The 16,831-nt window shown below is 38.3% G+C and overlaps 1 protein-coding gene across 1 annotated transcript in view; it reads left to right on the top strand.

Annotated features, from left to right (window-relative positions):
* Positions 1–16,831, top strand: part of CDH7 (cadherin 7) — a 156,289-nt gene that overhangs the window by 104,652 nt on the left and 34,806 nt on the right. Inside the window, exons 7-10 of the mRNA XM_007935485.2 lie at positions 6,443–6,579; positions 7,501–7,622; positions 8,291–8,408; positions 12,096–12,347. Of these exons, the coding sequence (XP_007933676.1) occupies positions 6,443–6,579; positions 7,501–7,622; positions 8,291–8,408; positions 12,096–12,347 (629 nt within the window). The remainder of the gene's footprint in view (positions 1–6,442; positions 6,580–7,500; positions 7,623–8,290; positions 8,409–12,095; positions 12,348–16,831) is intronic.

The following is a 16,831-nucleotide window of genomic DNA, read 5'->3' as shown; positions in this document are numbered from 1 at the left end:
GTAAAGATTTCCCACCTTGGAAACCCAGTGGGGGTTGCTATGAGTCAGAATTGACTTGACGACAGTGGGCTTTGGTTTTTTACATGAATGAATGAATGAGAGGAGAGACATAAGAAAATTAAAATGACTCACAAATTACCAAGCACGTATATGTGAATCTGTGTTATTTCCTCAACCTAAGTGAAAATTGTTGCTGTTAAGAATAACATTAAAAAAAAACTGCTATTGAGTAGGATACAACTCATAGCGACCCTTCCTTAGGTTTCCGAGGTGGTATCACTGTGGAAGTAGATTGTCAAATCTTCCTTTCAAGGAGTGGCTGGTGGTTTTGAACTGCCAGCCTTCTGATTAGCTGTCAAATGCCTTAGGCACTATGCCACCAGAGCTTGCAAGAATAACCTATAATTTCTAAATGGAAGCTACAATCTTTATAATTGAGAAACAAAGCATACTTGAATGACAGAGATGTTGGTTGCTCATGAATTTTCTTCTTAAAAACATATAGGGGCCAAGGGGATAATTATATCCCCAAAAGATTTGGAATTTTGATATGAGGTGAATAATGGGTGGAGATATTACACAGCTTAAGTGAATCTGAAATGTAATGTCTTTATTCTAATGCTGTGACCTGTGAGACTCTGGATGAGTGACACAAGTGTTTTACTCATTGACTTTAGCCCTGCAGTGAATTGAGTGAAGTCACTTAGATATAACTATGTCAAGTTCAAGACATTTTTACTTTGTAAGTATCTAGAAACCTGTTTTTTTCATGAATATGTAAATATCCTCTTAAGTGATTAACTTAGAGATCGGAAAATAGCAGGCTTTTAGTATTGGCTCAGTTGATACATGGTGGGTGCATGAGTATTAAGGTATAAACATCATATCAATCATTAATATCAATTATGCTGTTATCATTAGAGAAAACATACATAAGATTATGTTTACAATGTGTACTTACATTCATATGTATATATATGTAATATAACCCATACAGATATACACACAAATACATGTACATTTATACAGCATGTTAGCAATAAGAAAAACTGCATATAATGTTTTGTCAAATGCAGCAGTGCAGAGAATATATCTCTCTTAGAAGACTGAAAATCGATGTCTATTTGTACTATTAAATAATATTATTATTGTTTTGTTTGTGTATTTGTGTATGTAGAATGTAGACATGGTTTTCTTTTTTTGTAGAATTTAGATGTCTGAAAATTTATTAAGGCTTGATTTGTGGCCTGGCATGTGGTCTGTTTTGGAGAATGAGCCATATATACTGGAAAAGAATGTGTATTGTTTTTTATTGGGTGGAGTGCTCTGTATATGTCTATGAGGTCAAGTGGGTTGATTGTATTGTTGAGATCTTTTTTTTTTTTTTAATTAACATCTTTTTTAAAACACAGAAGTCAATTTAGGAAAATTACCAATTTGGTGATTTTGCTTCCCAATAAATTAACAAAGGTTTAAATTAAATTTTTGGCAATAATGGGTGTTTCTGTGGGCTGCATGCACAGTCTCAAAAAAGTGGAAGTGAAGAAGCTGAACTGAGACTGAACTGGTGATGGTGTATATACTTGAGCATGCCCTGAATTTTCAAAGGGAAAAACATTACAAGTTTGAAACCAGTTCATCTCCCAGTCAATTTGGGGTAGATAACAAGTTTATCTCACATTCATTGGACATGTTATCAGGAGGGACCAGTTACTGGGAGAAGGATATTATGCTTAGAAAAGTAGAGGGTTCATGAAAAATAGAAAAACTCCCAACAACATGGATTGACACAGTGGCTGAGACAATGGGCTCAAATAGCAGCAATTGTGGGGTGGTACAGAACCAGGCCCTGCTTTGTTCTGTGGGTCACTGTGAGTCAGCACTGAACGAACAGAACAGGACAACAACCTCTTTGTCAGGTTTTTCTGTAAGTGACTTCTGACCTTTGTATCTGAGTTGAGAGCAGAAAAATGAAAGCACTGTAGATATTCCATATGGAAAATAGTTCATACTCATAATTCAAAGAAAAGAAACCATTGCCATCGGGTCAATTCCAACTCATGATAAGGAGGATATAAGTCTTTGAAAATACAGAAGAGGCTCTAGACTGAACCTGCAGAAAATACTTCTGAACAACACATGAATCATCTGCAGCGGGAACTGTGGTCCCTTGTCCACCACAGGAGCTAGGCTGGTTCAAGAATATCGCTTCCACTGCCATGGTTATGTGAATGAGAAGCCCATGAATAAGAATATGACTGCCCAGTGTGTGCACAGCTGTGTTTGCTAGCCAAGATTGCCAAAAGGGAAGGGGAAGAGGGCCTCTGTCTCCTTCGCATTTTTCTGATCTCAACAAGTGTATATAATTAATTGATAACGTATAAGGTGGGCTAGAGGTGGCTTCAACCAATTTGCATCATCCATCACAACTGTTTAATTAGTGAAATGGAATACTTCCTCTCCACGATCTTTCCAGGTTATATATATATATATCATCTGATTACCTGTTCCTCAATTATAGATAGATAGATAGATAGATAGATAGATATTTCTATTCTAGGTAAGCACCTCTGCCCCTGCTTCTCACACTGAGTAGTCATAAACCCTGGAGAAAATGCACCTTGTAAGGACTTTGAAAAGCAAATAACAGGCAGTTTGGGGAAGAAGACCATATTTAAAGTCTCTTTCAATTTATAATGAGTTCACTGTTATTTTTTTTTCCTCCATTATCCCCTGGCATGGGCTAGAAACTGGGGAAAAAAATGGTAGCAAAATAAACACAAAGCCAACTGAAGGAAGAAAATTATAAAGATAAGAGTAGAAATGAATGCATTTGAAAACACTAAAAAAGAAAAAGAAAAACTCAATGAAACTAAAACTTGTTATTTGGAAAGCTCAGTCGTATCTGTAAGCCCCAATAAGGACTGACAGAGGAAAACAGAAGAAGAAAAACAAATTATAGCTATTAGAAGAAAAAGAGTGGATCTTACTACAGACTCTACAAACATAAAAAGGATGATAAAGGTATACTGTGATCAGCTCTACTCATCTAAATTTGAGAGCTGTGAAATTTGGCACCTATGGAAATTGGCAACATAGGTGAGATGAACCTAGTCTTCAAAAAATGTAAACTACCAGAATTCACCTGAGATGAAATAGATAACCTGGATAGCCCCATACCTATTTGAAGACATTATATTTGTTTTCTGAAAAAGAAATTGTTTCACTGGCAAATTCTATCAAATATTTGACACCAATTCTATGCAATCTTTTACAAAAATAGAAGAGAGAATACCTCCCCATCTCCCCTTCTTTTTAGAGACCAACATTATCCTGAGCACCAAAGCCATATAATCAAAAAAACCAAACCCACTGCTGTCAAGTTGATTCTAACTCATAGTGACCCCCGTTGGTTTTCCAAGGCTGCAAATCTTTATGGAAGTAGATTGACTCATCTTCCTCCCACAGAGCAGCTGGTGGGTTTGAACTGCTGAACTTCTGGTTAGCAGCCAAATGCCTTACTCATTGCACCACCAGAGCTCTAAGACCTCTTATTGCTATATGTAAAAATCTCAACAAAATACTAACAATTGAATCAAACAATGTCTATGAGAAAAATACATCATAACCACATGGGGTTTATCCTGGGAACATAAGACTTGTTCAGTATTCACAAATAAATAAAAAGAATCCACCATCATAAGAGATTAAAGAATAACCACATGATCATATCAATTGATGTAGAAAAAGTGTTTGGCAAAATTAAACATTCATTCTTGATAAAAAAATCAGCTAACTAGACGTAGAAGAGAACTTCATCCTGATAAAGGAAACCTCATAAAAGCATAAAGCCAACATTATACTGAGTGGTGAAAGATAGAATGCTCTCAACCTAAATTCAAGAACAAAAAATGGACATCTGCTTCACTGTTTGTATTCATCATTGTAATGAATACTTTCCCTGTACACTAAGACAAGAAAAGTAAATGAGTGGATTGGAAAAGAAAAAGCACAAAACTGTCTCTGTTCCCAGATGCATGTGACCCATGGCCCTCTGAAGTAACTCATACACTTGTTATTGTTAGGTGCTGTGACATTGGTTCCAACTCGTAGCATCCTAGGTACAGCAAGATGCAACATTGACCGGTACTGCACCATCCTCATAATTGCTTGTTTGAACCCAATGTGGCAACCACTGGGTTGGTCTTCCAAAGAGGATCTTCCTCTTTTTTGCTGATCCTTCCCTTCACCAAGCCTGATGTCCTTCTCCAGGGACATCCTTGCTGTCCTCATTTCTAAAGAGCATTCTAGCTGTACTTCGTCCAAGACAGGTTTGTCTGGAAATCTCTGGTATATTCAATATTCTTTACCAACACTATAATTCAAAGGCATAAGTTCTTTTTCGGTCTTCCTTATGCATTGTCCAGCTTTCACATGCATTGAGTTGATTGAAATCAGGTGCAACTTAATCCTCAAAATGACGTATTTGCTTTTTAACACTTTAAAGAGGTCTTGTGCAGCTGATAGCCCAGTGCAATACAACGGGTGATTTCACTGTTGCTGCCTTGGGCCTTGCAATTACACTCATTCATTGTTGATGCTGTACTTGGATCGTTCTATTCCTTTCCACCATCCCTCCTGGCATGAGGATTAGTAAATGCTTTGGCTTCATCCCTGATCCATCAAACTCCTTGCTCTCTAACATTTTTGCCCTTCTTAACTCCAGTGTTCTGTTGATGTGCCCAAATTGAGCCATCAATTCCAATTAACAGACTCATGGCTTGTCAGTTTCCATACGTGTTCTATTGCTGAAACCTACTCCAGCATCTCATTCTCTGTCCACTACCTCCCTGCTGAGGTATTCTGCCTCCTGATCAAGACGTCCAGTCTTTTGATGCTAGCAGGATCTTCTCAATATCAATCTGCCTTTCCTAGTTTGCTCACTTCTCTCTTCCCAGTTGTATGTCATGGCCCTTTATTATTACCATTGCTGTAGATTCACTCCTTTCCTCCTCCTCTGCTCATTCATTGCCTTTGCAGGTGAAATCCAACCCTCTGCATTTTATTCACTTTCAAACCTATGGATGAAAATAGACCAAAGCAGACAAATGGGATGACTGATTTCACATTAAATTAATGACTATGCTCCTCAAATGGACCATCCTCACTGCTTAGCTATTCCTAGCTTATTTATTTTTGTCCATTCTATAAAAAAAAAAAAATCACTTGTCTCTCCTTTTCCTCAAACCACTTAGTCTCCCCTCTGTTCTCTCAGCCAATGATGTGTCCTCACATGTCATCGAGAAGATAGAAGCCACAGGACAATAATGTCCTCATTGTCTCTACATTGAAACATGTATTGCTGCACAGAGACAACAGTATTTGTTGGTGTGTGGTTACTTGTTTTCTGATATTTTGTCTTTCTTTTAGGTTTCTCATATTTCACTACACAGTATCAACAGTTGATGATTCCTTTTAACAATATTAGTTGGAGAACTACTATGTAAATATAAAATAATTCTTCAACATAAAATGTGTATGTGTTTCTCCATTTGTTTAATTATTTTAAAATGAGAAGTCTTTTCTCACACAACTGGGAAGACTGTGAGGGGGATTTGAAGATGTTCATTAATAAGGTAAAGGTAGACTTGGTGAATGGAATGAACAGTAACATGGAATACAAATACATATAATGTGTTAATCTTCCCTAAACTTTAGATCATAGGTACTTGGAGATAAGGCTTTTACACACCAAAATATTCATGGATTTTTAGGGGTTCTGTTTTGAAGCAGATCCATGAAACCCAAGTCAAGACCCCTGAGTGATACAGTATAAAAAAGGGATTGTGTATCAGGCTTGTCTCATCAAGAATCAAGACAAAAGACGTTGACACCAGTGGGCAAGATGTCTACATAGGTGTAATTTTAGAAGGACCTATACCCGTGGGAGCTCTGGTGGCACAGTGCCTAAGGTATTTGATTGCTAACCAGAAGGCTAGTGGTTCAAACCCACCAGCCACTCCTTGGAAGGAAAGTTGGGCAACCTACTTCCATAGAGCTACTGCCTTGTAAACCTAACAAGGGATCACTATGAGTCAGGATCAAATCTATGGCAGTGAGTTTTTTTTTTTTTTTTTTTTTTTTACCCATGGCCAGGGCCACTAGTTGTGTTGTAAATTGTTTTCAGGAGTCAAAGTATTTGAAGTTTATGGTGGCATATTCAAAGCCATGGTCAAGATATCTATATTATGGCTAGGTTACTGACAAGCTGGTAATTAACCCACTATCACATGGGCAACATTCTTAACCTGCATTTATTTGTGTTCCTAAAATGGCAGATCATAGGATTTCATGATTGCCTATGCAATTAATGAACTAAGTTTGGCAAACTGTAATCAAACTTGAATATTAAAGCTTTTTTTTAATTTAAATGTTCAATTAGGTATTCAATTGACAGAAACACAGACTTGGAGAGATATTTTAATATCGACGCCAACAGCGGAGTTATTACAACTGCCAAATCTCTGGATCGAGAGACCAGTGCTGTTCATAACATCACAGTCCTCGCGATGGAGAGCCGTAAGTTGTAAGGTTTAAAATTAAATCAGGACAAAGACGTTGGGAGTACAGGACAGGTTGTCCTAAGGGTAGAAACTCGAATCCTAACAGTTGGCTATTTGAATTGAATCCCTAATTTTCAAGCTGTGGAACCTAGTTATGTCCACTAGCTGTGTCTGCTTCTGTGGTTTGTTTCTGTTTACAAAATGTCAGACAAGAGAAGCTGTGGAGTAACAGCCCGAGCTGTCTCAGAGAGCTTCTTACTGCCTTCCAGTGGTCTTTCATGGGTAGCATTTGTGCTGGCATGGAATGGCTGAATTTGCTTTATTTAAAAAATCAGTAACATGATATCTAGCCAAAATACCCAGGTTTGCAGTGTCTGTTACTTCAGACACTGTTAATTCAGTTTCCGATAAGAAAATCATTGGAAGAGAATGCATAATCATATGCATCTATGTATATGATATATGTAAATTTTACATATGCATAGTATGTTGTTGTTAGGTGCCATAGGTACATAATATAAATGTGTATTCAAAAAATATAAGCCCCGTCATCAAAGAATATAACAATACGTCTGTTCACTGGTCATTCTGTTCAATAATTTTCTAAATATACATACACAAATACATATGTGTACATACATATGTGTGTGTGTGAAAATACACTCTTATTCCCCGTATATAAAAAATTCTTAGATCAGATTACCTGTAGCCCCCTTTCAAGTCTATAATGGTTTGCTTTCAAATTTCATTTGAGGCTTGATCATTTCATTTGCTAGAACTGTGCTTGAGAGCTTGAGGGTGACAAATATTTTTGCTTGATTCTAATAATTTTTAATGGAAGGGCTTTTTTTTTGTTTGTTTTTGTTTTTTTTTAAATGGCTGTAGAATAATGACTTTACTATCAGAGTAAATGCTAAGACATTTTCATCTTTGTTAGAGAACCCATCTCAAGTAGGGAGAGGCTATGTGGCCATCACCATACTCGACATCAATGACAATGCCCCTGAGTTTGCCATGGATTATGAGACCACCGTGTGTGAAAATGCCCAGCCAGGCCAGGTAAGAGTCCTCAGAACACCTCACAGCTTGTCTGCAATGGCTTTAAAAATATCCAGCAGAAGTTGTCTTTAAAATTCTGCCAGCTAGATAATAAACTGTCATCAGCTTTGAACAAAACGAACATTTTGAGATGGAGCAGAAACTAATATTAATGGAACTTTCAAAATCTGGTTTAATTGGGATGCTGGAAGTTGCTCAGTAAGTGTAAGCGAACATTTGAAAGCCCAGTTAGGTGGGGAAGGGTTCAGACTCCTTTAAGAAGTACAGTCCACCAGGCTTTATTGGGCACTTCCCCATATTACACAGCAGGGTTGCGCTGTTTTGAGATTCTGAGGAGAGCCCAGTCTCCATTAGTTTTGTTCCACTCATCTCTATTGTTCTGTGTCCTGTGAGGTTTACTCACCTGGTTTAGTCACCTGGTGCACTTGATTCCCAAAGTTCTCAAAACTAAAATCAAATGTGAGTTTTGAAAAGGACTCACTTTGTTTTTCCTAGGTCTTTCTTGATTGGCTTCACATTATTGTCCGTATGAGTGTCATCCTTCTTGCTTCCACCAGCTCAGTCTGGAAGTTGGCAATTCTTGTAAGATGTGAAATTGCTTGCTCTTGCCACAGGGAACATAGCCAGGTATCCCACGTGTGCTCAAGCCTTCCCTCCTCTGTACCTAGGTTATCCAGAAAATCAGTGCGGTGGATAGAGATGAGCCGTCCAATGGACACCAGTTCTACTTCAGCTTAACGACTGATGCAACAAACAACCACAACTTTTCACTGAAAGATAACAAAGGTGAAGTATCTCCATTGTCACCTGTGGGGCAGCAGGTACATACTTGAAGTGAGGGCTTTTCTTTCTCAGGAATGCTGATTAGGGACTTTTTTTCTTTTCTTTTCGGTAACTAGCTAGGACATTAATTAAAGGACAATAAGGCCCTGAAGTAATTTTTATGTATGGATTTGCTGTCATGAAGAAGCAGCTACGATTTAAATCATTTTAGGCCTAAAGCCAAATGGAGGGGAAGTCAGATCCATCTCTCTCCCTCTTTTCTTCTAGACACTTGACTTTCCTGTGTGTACAGCAGGCCCTCTACCCAAATTAGCTGATTCGTTGATGGCCATGCTTTCATAAGGATTACGCTACACAGGTGTCACCTGAGAAATTAGGAAGATGATTCACCTTTCTATGTTTCAACCTAAATATACTTAATATTTTCAATGAAACGTAAGTTATAGTGAAAGTAAAAGTAATTTGTGCAAATGCCAAAATGCACTCAAATTGCAAAGAAATTTAAAATGTAAAACAACCAAATGATTCCATCTCATCCCAGTTACCATTTCTCTGCTTCAAAGATAACCACTGTTATCAGTTTCCTAATTGTCCTTCTAGAAATATTCTTACAAATACCCAAAAGTGGATTCTCTTTTTGACTAATAAAACACATTAATGATTGTAGGAACCTTTAAAGGAAGCATGAAAACCTGCTATCTTCTCTAATTTCAAATTTATTTATTCACGTAATTTTTCATTTAAGGTATTTCTTTTAACAGAATGAAAAAATGTACAGCTGATGCAAAGTGAGACTATTGCTTCCAAACAATGCAGAAAATCTAATCCTTTCTTCCATTCAGGTTGCATGTATGGAGCAACTCTAAGGGAAAAAATGTAGAAATAGATTCGCTAGTCAAGTCAGAGTTGACTTGACATCACCTAACAATGGTAACAGTCAAATACTGACTTACCTAAAATACCTGACTCAAAGAAGGTGCAACATTACATTTTGACTGAGTCCAGCACCTTCTCTATTCCAGGAAATCCAACTTTGGTCTCAAAAATTCAATTTGAAAGTAATTGTTCCTGATCCTGTTCTCCACTTTGTGGGGACACTGTCTTATTCTTTGAACAATATGAAAGGAAGAGTGTTCTCTCTGTGGATAGTCCCAGCTCTCCAACTTAATTACAGTGGGAAAGGCCTAATCTCAGCATGTGGGTTCAGCCAGCTCAATGCAGAGAGGGAGGCTTTGTCCTCCACAATAAGAGTGTGGATATCCCTCCCCCCACAAGCCATCATGCAATACCACTATGCTTGGTGGTACCTATGCACCAACAGGATATCCTCTGCTGCCACACGTTTAAAAGGATTCCCCAAATTAAGCCCAGAGCGCCTTTGCCTCTGCCTTGAAGGAGGCTGTGTGCATATAAAGAGTCAGTTCTTACATTGGTTTCCATCTCAGAAAGCACATACAAAGCGTGGTGAGGGGTACGTCTCTTTCCCAGACTGAGGGCCTTTCTTACATGCTGTGCATTTCAGCACGCTTGTCTCAGTTTCTTTCTTTGTTGTTGTCATTTTGATCTGAAGAATTCTAGATTACAAACAACTTTATGAAACTTTTTGTATAAAATCATAAAACCATATAACACCTGACTTGTAAGTATATGTGTTTGTATGGTTAAGTGTGTAGGAACATACTCAAAACAATGTCCTTAAATAGTGTTTTTTGGTGAGTACTTTCTCAGATTCATATATTTCCAAATAAGTTTCTTTTTTTTAATTAACACTCAATGAAATGGAATCTGAAAATCAAGTAGTTTTATTCTAAGCCCATCTAGAATCACAATCATGCATTGTCTTACAGCTTCAAATGAAATCACTGTTTTTGCTTTTGTTTAAGACAGAACAGATTATAGATTTGTTTTTAATTAAAGTATCTCTTTCTTGCTGGCATTGGTTAACATCTTGACAGTTTTGGAGAGAAACATATATATATTAAAGCAAGCAATATGGCCTCCGAGGTTTTCCTTTATATTTTCATTAAGTCAAGTTACTTTAAGGGTGATGTAGCCGTTAAAGCATTTGGCTGCTAATCAAAAGTTCAGTGGTTCGAACCCGCCAGTTGCTTTGTAGGAGAAAGATCAGGCAATCTATTTACATCCTTGGAAACTCCCTGGACAGTCTGTTCTGTCCTGTAGGGTTACTATAAGTTGAAATCGACTTGATGGCAGTGAGTGTCAATTATCTCCACCACATGTCTGTCCTTTGTCATACGGGAGGCTTGCATGTGGCTGTGATCCTGGATGTAATGCCCCTGGCATTTCAGATATTAGCAGGGTCACCATAGTGCACAAGTTTCAGTGGAGCTGCAGAACTAAGGCAGACTAGGAAGAGTGGCCTGGAAATCTGTTTCCAAAAATTAGCGAATGAGACCCTTGTGGACCACAACAAAACGTTGTCTGACTCATGTGACTTGGATACCTCATTAGGAAGCAATCCCGGGAGGAGGACCTCGCATTTGGTGAAACAGAGGACCAATGAGGGAGTGGACAACCTGGGTGAGAGGGACTGGCGGAGTGGTCAGAACGATGTCCTTGAACCTGGTGGCGATTGTGCAGATGACAGGACCTGGCAGAATTTCATCCTGTTGCCAATAAGGTCACCAGGAATTGGAAGAGACTGGATGACAGCTAACACTAATGACATAAATTATCTAATCAGTTAATTAAAATAAATTAGCTGGAGAAATTGCTAGCAAAAGAAAAAATTAAAACTATTTTTTCCGCTGTAGAAATCACAGATATAGCATATAGATTTATGGATCATTATTAGTGTTTTCATGATTACTATAATTGATAATAAGAGTAAGTAGAATATTGAATATAAATTAAACAAAAATTAGCTGTTTTTCACTCACAAAATGATTACACAGGGTTTTGATAACAATATATACCAATATGGATTTTTTTAAATGAAACTATCTCTTGAGTATCTATGCATTCTAAATTAAATAAAGTTAGAATAACTTATTTTACTTGTTTCTATATTGACCTTGGAACCTGTCAAAGAAAGGTGGATTGAAATGTTCCATTTATGTAATCTAATGATGCTGCAAAAATATTTAACTTGTTAGTTTCTATTATCCTTTCTGTAACTGTATGGTTTGGAATTTTAGATAGGCAAGAGGGTGACATTGTGTGTCCCTTTGGAGCTCTGGTGGCACAGTGCTGAAGGTATCAGCAGTCTGAACCCACCAGCCACTCTGTAGGGGAGAGATGAGGCGTTCTGCTCCTGTGAAGATTTATAGCCTTGGAAACCCGATGGGACAGTTCTACCCTGTCCTCTATGGTCACTATGAGTCGGAATAGACTCAATGGTAGTGATTTGCTTCGTGGTGTATGTATTTTTTTAAAGTTTCCCTTAACATGAGTAAACATGAATATTTTCATTTCCAGTTTCACCTTATAACTATTTTTGGGGTTGCTACTCAGTGTGTGGAATAGCATAAATACCTTCAAAGGTAGTCAATGTAACCAGTGTTTGGAAGTACATCTCTTCATCTAAAGACACTCAAACAGAATAGTTGAATGCAAAGATCCACATCACCAGGCTTCCCTTAATTTAGAAACCAAAGTAAACAGTGAAATAAAGTTTGGAAGCACTGATTCCGTCAGAACACTTGGATCCTGTTGCTTTCTTTATTGTAGACAACACAGCCTCGGTACTTACCCGGAGAAATGGCTTCCGGAGACAGGAGCAATCCGTTTACTACCTGCCGATCTTCATCGTGGACAGTGGCTCACCTTCCCTTAGCAGCACCAACACCCTCACCATCCGGGTGTGTGACTGTGATGCGGATGGCATCGCCCAGACGTGCAATGCAGAGGCCTATGTCCTGCCCGCTGGCCTTAGCACCGGAGCCCTGCTTGCCATCCTGGCCTGTGTCTTGACATTACTGGGTAGGTACCCCTTCCAGTGATGGAGTTGTTGGTGCTCACACCACCTGCACAGATAACCACGGAGCATGACTTCCATCTCTTCTCTTCCTTTGCAGTGTCCCTTAGAGATCATATCTGAATATTCCCCTAGGTGTTGTTTTGTCTCACAGAACAACATGAACTTCATGTGTGACCACAGTTTGTGGTGGAATATATAAAGTATAACAAAGAAAAAATAATATGAGTTTCATCTTAAAAAAAAAAATGAAGATACATGGTTTGTGTTTAAAATCTTTTTTTTTTTTCCCTAGATTAAAAAAATATATATATGTCCTCCCTGTTTACTTTAGACTATTCTACACAGGTGATGAACCTGAGACAACTTTTTATATTGTTTTTATGATACACTTATTTTAGAAATTATGGTCTTATATTCTCCCTTTTTTGAGAAAAGATTTAATATCGCCTTCTTAAATTATTTCTAAATTTTAAAAGATCAAGTTTCAGCAATGCAAACATAGTGCATAAGGCACTTGACTGCTACCCAGAAATCTGGCGGTTCAAACCCAGCAGCCACTCCTCAGAAGGAAGGTTGGGCAATCTACTTCCATAGTGATACTGCCTTGGAAACCCAAGGAGGGGTCGCTGTGAGTTGGTCCGACTCAAAGGCACACAACAACAACAATAGGAATATTAACATATTTAATCGTAATTTTCCCTGATTATTTTTTAATTTGGTAATTAGATTTATAGCTCATCTTAGAATTGATGTTCTATAAGAGAACTTTAAAAATCCTCCAAAAAATGGAAACATCCAACCCAGTCCTTGGGTAAGGGTTTCTGATTTCTCTCACTCTCTCTTCCTCTCACCCATTCCCTCTGATTTCTTTGCACTTGAATTCTCTAGATGAGGAAGAATGGCTTCAAAATTAGCATAGTTAGGAGTTTCGCAGTCAGTCATGGGGTCTCTTTCTGTAAGCTGAGTACAACTTGAGTGGTAGGTATTATTGGCATATTCAGATTTCATGATGAAGTTATTCATCAGGTGGCTTAATTATTTTTCATGAAGAAAAATTTCATCAGTCTACAGCAAGGTGTTCTGCTTAAATGAAAACTACACCCCATCAGCACCACTAATTTGATTATGTATTTTAATCACAGTTACATTTATAGAGGTTGACATATGCCATTATTTTTCTACCAGGTTGAAAGCAATTGAAAAAAAAATATCTACTAGTGACTGATGCATTCAATTATTACCTCAGTGTATTTTTATTATTATTATTTCCAGGGAATGATCAGATAAAGTAATTGCATTTGGTTTCTTTTTAAATTTGGATTCAATATTAAATATTACACATCTATTTAGATAATATTACCCCTTGATTCTTTCTCTCATGCAGCTTTTTACTGTAAACTGAAGCTATAACTGGATTTACTGTATTAAGTTTTGCTTTTTCCCTGGTTGGACCTTGAGATCCCACTAATTAAGGTCCTATAGCATTCCCTCTAACTCTTGGCTCCTCACATACAACTGGGATTAGTTAGACTGAGCCAGTGTCATAAACACTGCTTAATAAGGTGTATGTGGAAACTCACTGCTCAGGGAATGGCATTCAAGCCCTTCTTGTGTGTCTTGGGTGGCTAGCTTGACATTTAGTTTTCATGACTCTTTCTCCTCTTCCTGATGTACCAAGTGGTAAGCTGTATTTGGTCTCCTGGGAGTGTGACAGTGCATGAGTGTGTTTGTATGCTTTTGTGAGTGACAGTGAGCATTTTTTAAGTAAAAAAATAAATTAGATTGTGGAGAGATAAAAAAATGGTGCCACTATACAAAAGATGATCCCCACCATACCCTGTAACAAGAGAAGACATTTGGCATAGCAGTCCTGGTGGAAGTCATGGGCAGTTGCAGTTGCTAATAGGTCCTTTTAAACCAGTATGAGCACAATGAAAACTGTGTTCATTTAATAAGTGACTAAGAGGTGTTAGACATTAGCCTAAGGGCTGGTCAAACAGTGTATAATTTAATTCTCACAAGAAAATACTGAGGGCAGGTGTTAATACTTTTTTATATGAGAAGACTGTAGTTTAGAGATTAAGAAACATGTGCAAAATTACAGCATGAATGAATGCCACAGCTAGGACCCACACACAGATAAGACTGCCCTCTGGATCTTCTTTGTAAAGTATTTTTTCTTGTCTGTTTTCCAACATGAAAGACTTGTGTGTTTCTGGGAAATGCCCGTAGGTGTGTGGGTAGCATCGCCCAGGCACTGCCAATTAGAGACAGCAGTATTTTTCATCTGCCTTAAATAGCAGCCTTATCATTTTCTTTGTTAACTCTGAGTGTCCAATTTAAAGTATTCTTCAATTACTTCGGCCTTGGAAAAGCACAATTAAAATGATGTGTGTTGAACTTGAGCTTATATTCCAGTGCCCTAAAATACAGTACATCAATTTTGTCTGCATGTAAAATATTCATTGTCCTTAAGACCATTTTGTTCTTTGTCTACCTTCAAACTCAAACAAGATCATTCTTACTCTCACATTGAATGGAGAACTTGGTGATAGTAACTGGTCTTTTTTTGTCTCGAGTCATTAGAAAATGTGTCTCCTTTATGCAATTGATTTGCAAATCAGTGTGTCCAATTCAGATATTCCTCAGATCTAGATAGACACAGTCAACATTCTATTGGAGAGCTCCGGATAACCATTTCCTATCCTTAGGAAATGTGGAGTTAAGTAAATAATGACTTATTATTTAACATAAACATATACTTACCATGTGTTTACTATGTGTAGTACTATTCTAAGCAGCTCTGGTAGCATAGTGCCTAAGGCACTTGACTGCTAACCAGAAGGCTGGTGGTTCAAACCCACCAGCCACTCCTTGGAAGGAAGGTTGGGCAATCTACTTCCGTAGTGATACGGCCTCAGCAACCCAAGAAGGGGTTGCTATGAGTCAGGTCCAACTCGATGGCACATAACAACAACAGTACTATTCTAAGTATATTCCGTTTATAAACTCACTTAGTCTTTAGAAAATTACTAGTCCCTATAACAACAACAACTGGTAGCATAGTGGCTAAGGCACTTGACTGCTAACCAGAAGGCTGGCAGTTCAAACCCACCAGCCACTCCTCGGAAGGAAGGTTGGGCATTCCTACTTCCGTAGTGATACTGCCTCGGAAACCCAAGGAGGGGTCGCTATGAGTCGGGGCCGACTCGATGGCAAACAACAGCACCAACAACATAACAACAACAGCCCCTATGGAGTAAGTGCTGTTATAATCTCCATTTTGGAGAGGAGGAAACTGAGGCAGGGAAAGGTGATGTACCTTGCCCAACTCCTCATACTCTGGTAAATGGAGAAGCAGGAATGCAAATTAAATGAGGACCTTAACCAAGGAGGCCCACTCATTCTAGAGGAGTTTGAGGCACGATCCATGGGCCATAATATCCAAGGGTGTATTGACTGGTGTATGAGATGAGTAGGCTATGAAGGAAAGCAGGGAGTGAAGTAGGAGTCAAAGGTCACTTAGAAGTTTGTGGTCTGAGTATTTGAAATATGTTGAAATATGCAACAGGTTTTACCCATTGCCTTTGAGTCAGGGCTGACTTACAGCAACCCTATAGGATAGAGTAGAATTGCCCCATAAGGTTTCCAAGGCTATAATGTTAGGGCAGCAGACTGCCACATCCTTCTCCCATGGAGCAGCTGGTGAGTTCAGAACTCTGAATATTTTTGGTTAACAGTTGCACACTTTAAACACTGTACCATCAGGACTTCTCTTAAAACAGGTTAGAGGGAAGTTAATAAAGCTATGTCATATGAGTGAGACATATTTGTGCAGAAAAGAGAAGTGATTGTCACAAATAATAACTGATAATTACCATTTATTATGTACTGCTTTGGTGCTGAGAAGTTTATATATATTTATTATTATTAATGAAACTTGTAGTGTTATTTTTGTTAGGTGCCGTCGAGTTGGCTCCAATGCACAGTGATGCTATGCACACAGACCAAGGCGCTGCCCAGTCCTGCACCATCCTCATCATCCTTCCTCTCCTTAAGCCCATTGTTGCAGCCACTGTCTCAATCCATCTTGTTGAGGGTCTTCCCCTATTTCACTGACCCTTTACCAAACATAAGATACTTCTGTAGGAAATTGTCCCTCTGACAACACGACCAAAGTAGGGGATACAAAGTCTGGCCATTCTCACTTCCAAGGAGCATTGTGCCTACACTTCTTCCAGGACAGATTTGTTCCTTCTGGCAGTCGCTGGTATTTTCAGTATTTTTCATCAAACCATAATTCAAAGCCATCATCTCTTCTTCAGTCTTCCTTATACATTGTCCAGCTTTCACATGCATATGAGGTGATTGAAAATGCCATGGCTTGAGTTAGGTGCAACTTAGTCTTCAAAGTGACATCTTTGTCCTTAACACTTTAAAGAGGTCTTTTGCAGCAGATTTGCCCAGAGCGATATGACATCTGATT

The sequence above is a fragment of the Orycteropus afer genome, unplaced genomic scaffold, assembly GCF_000298275.1.
Source record: "Orycteropus afer afer isolate SDZICR_OR568_19922 unplaced genomic scaffold, OryAfe1.0 scaffold00029, whole genome shotgun sequence".
Classification (NCBI taxonomy): domain Eukaryota; kingdom Metazoa; phylum Chordata; class Mammalia; order Tubulidentata; family Orycteropodidae; genus Orycteropus; species Orycteropus afer.
The sequence above is the reverse complement of the archived record's forward strand: the minus strand, read 5'-3'. Positions and strand labels throughout refer to the sequence as shown.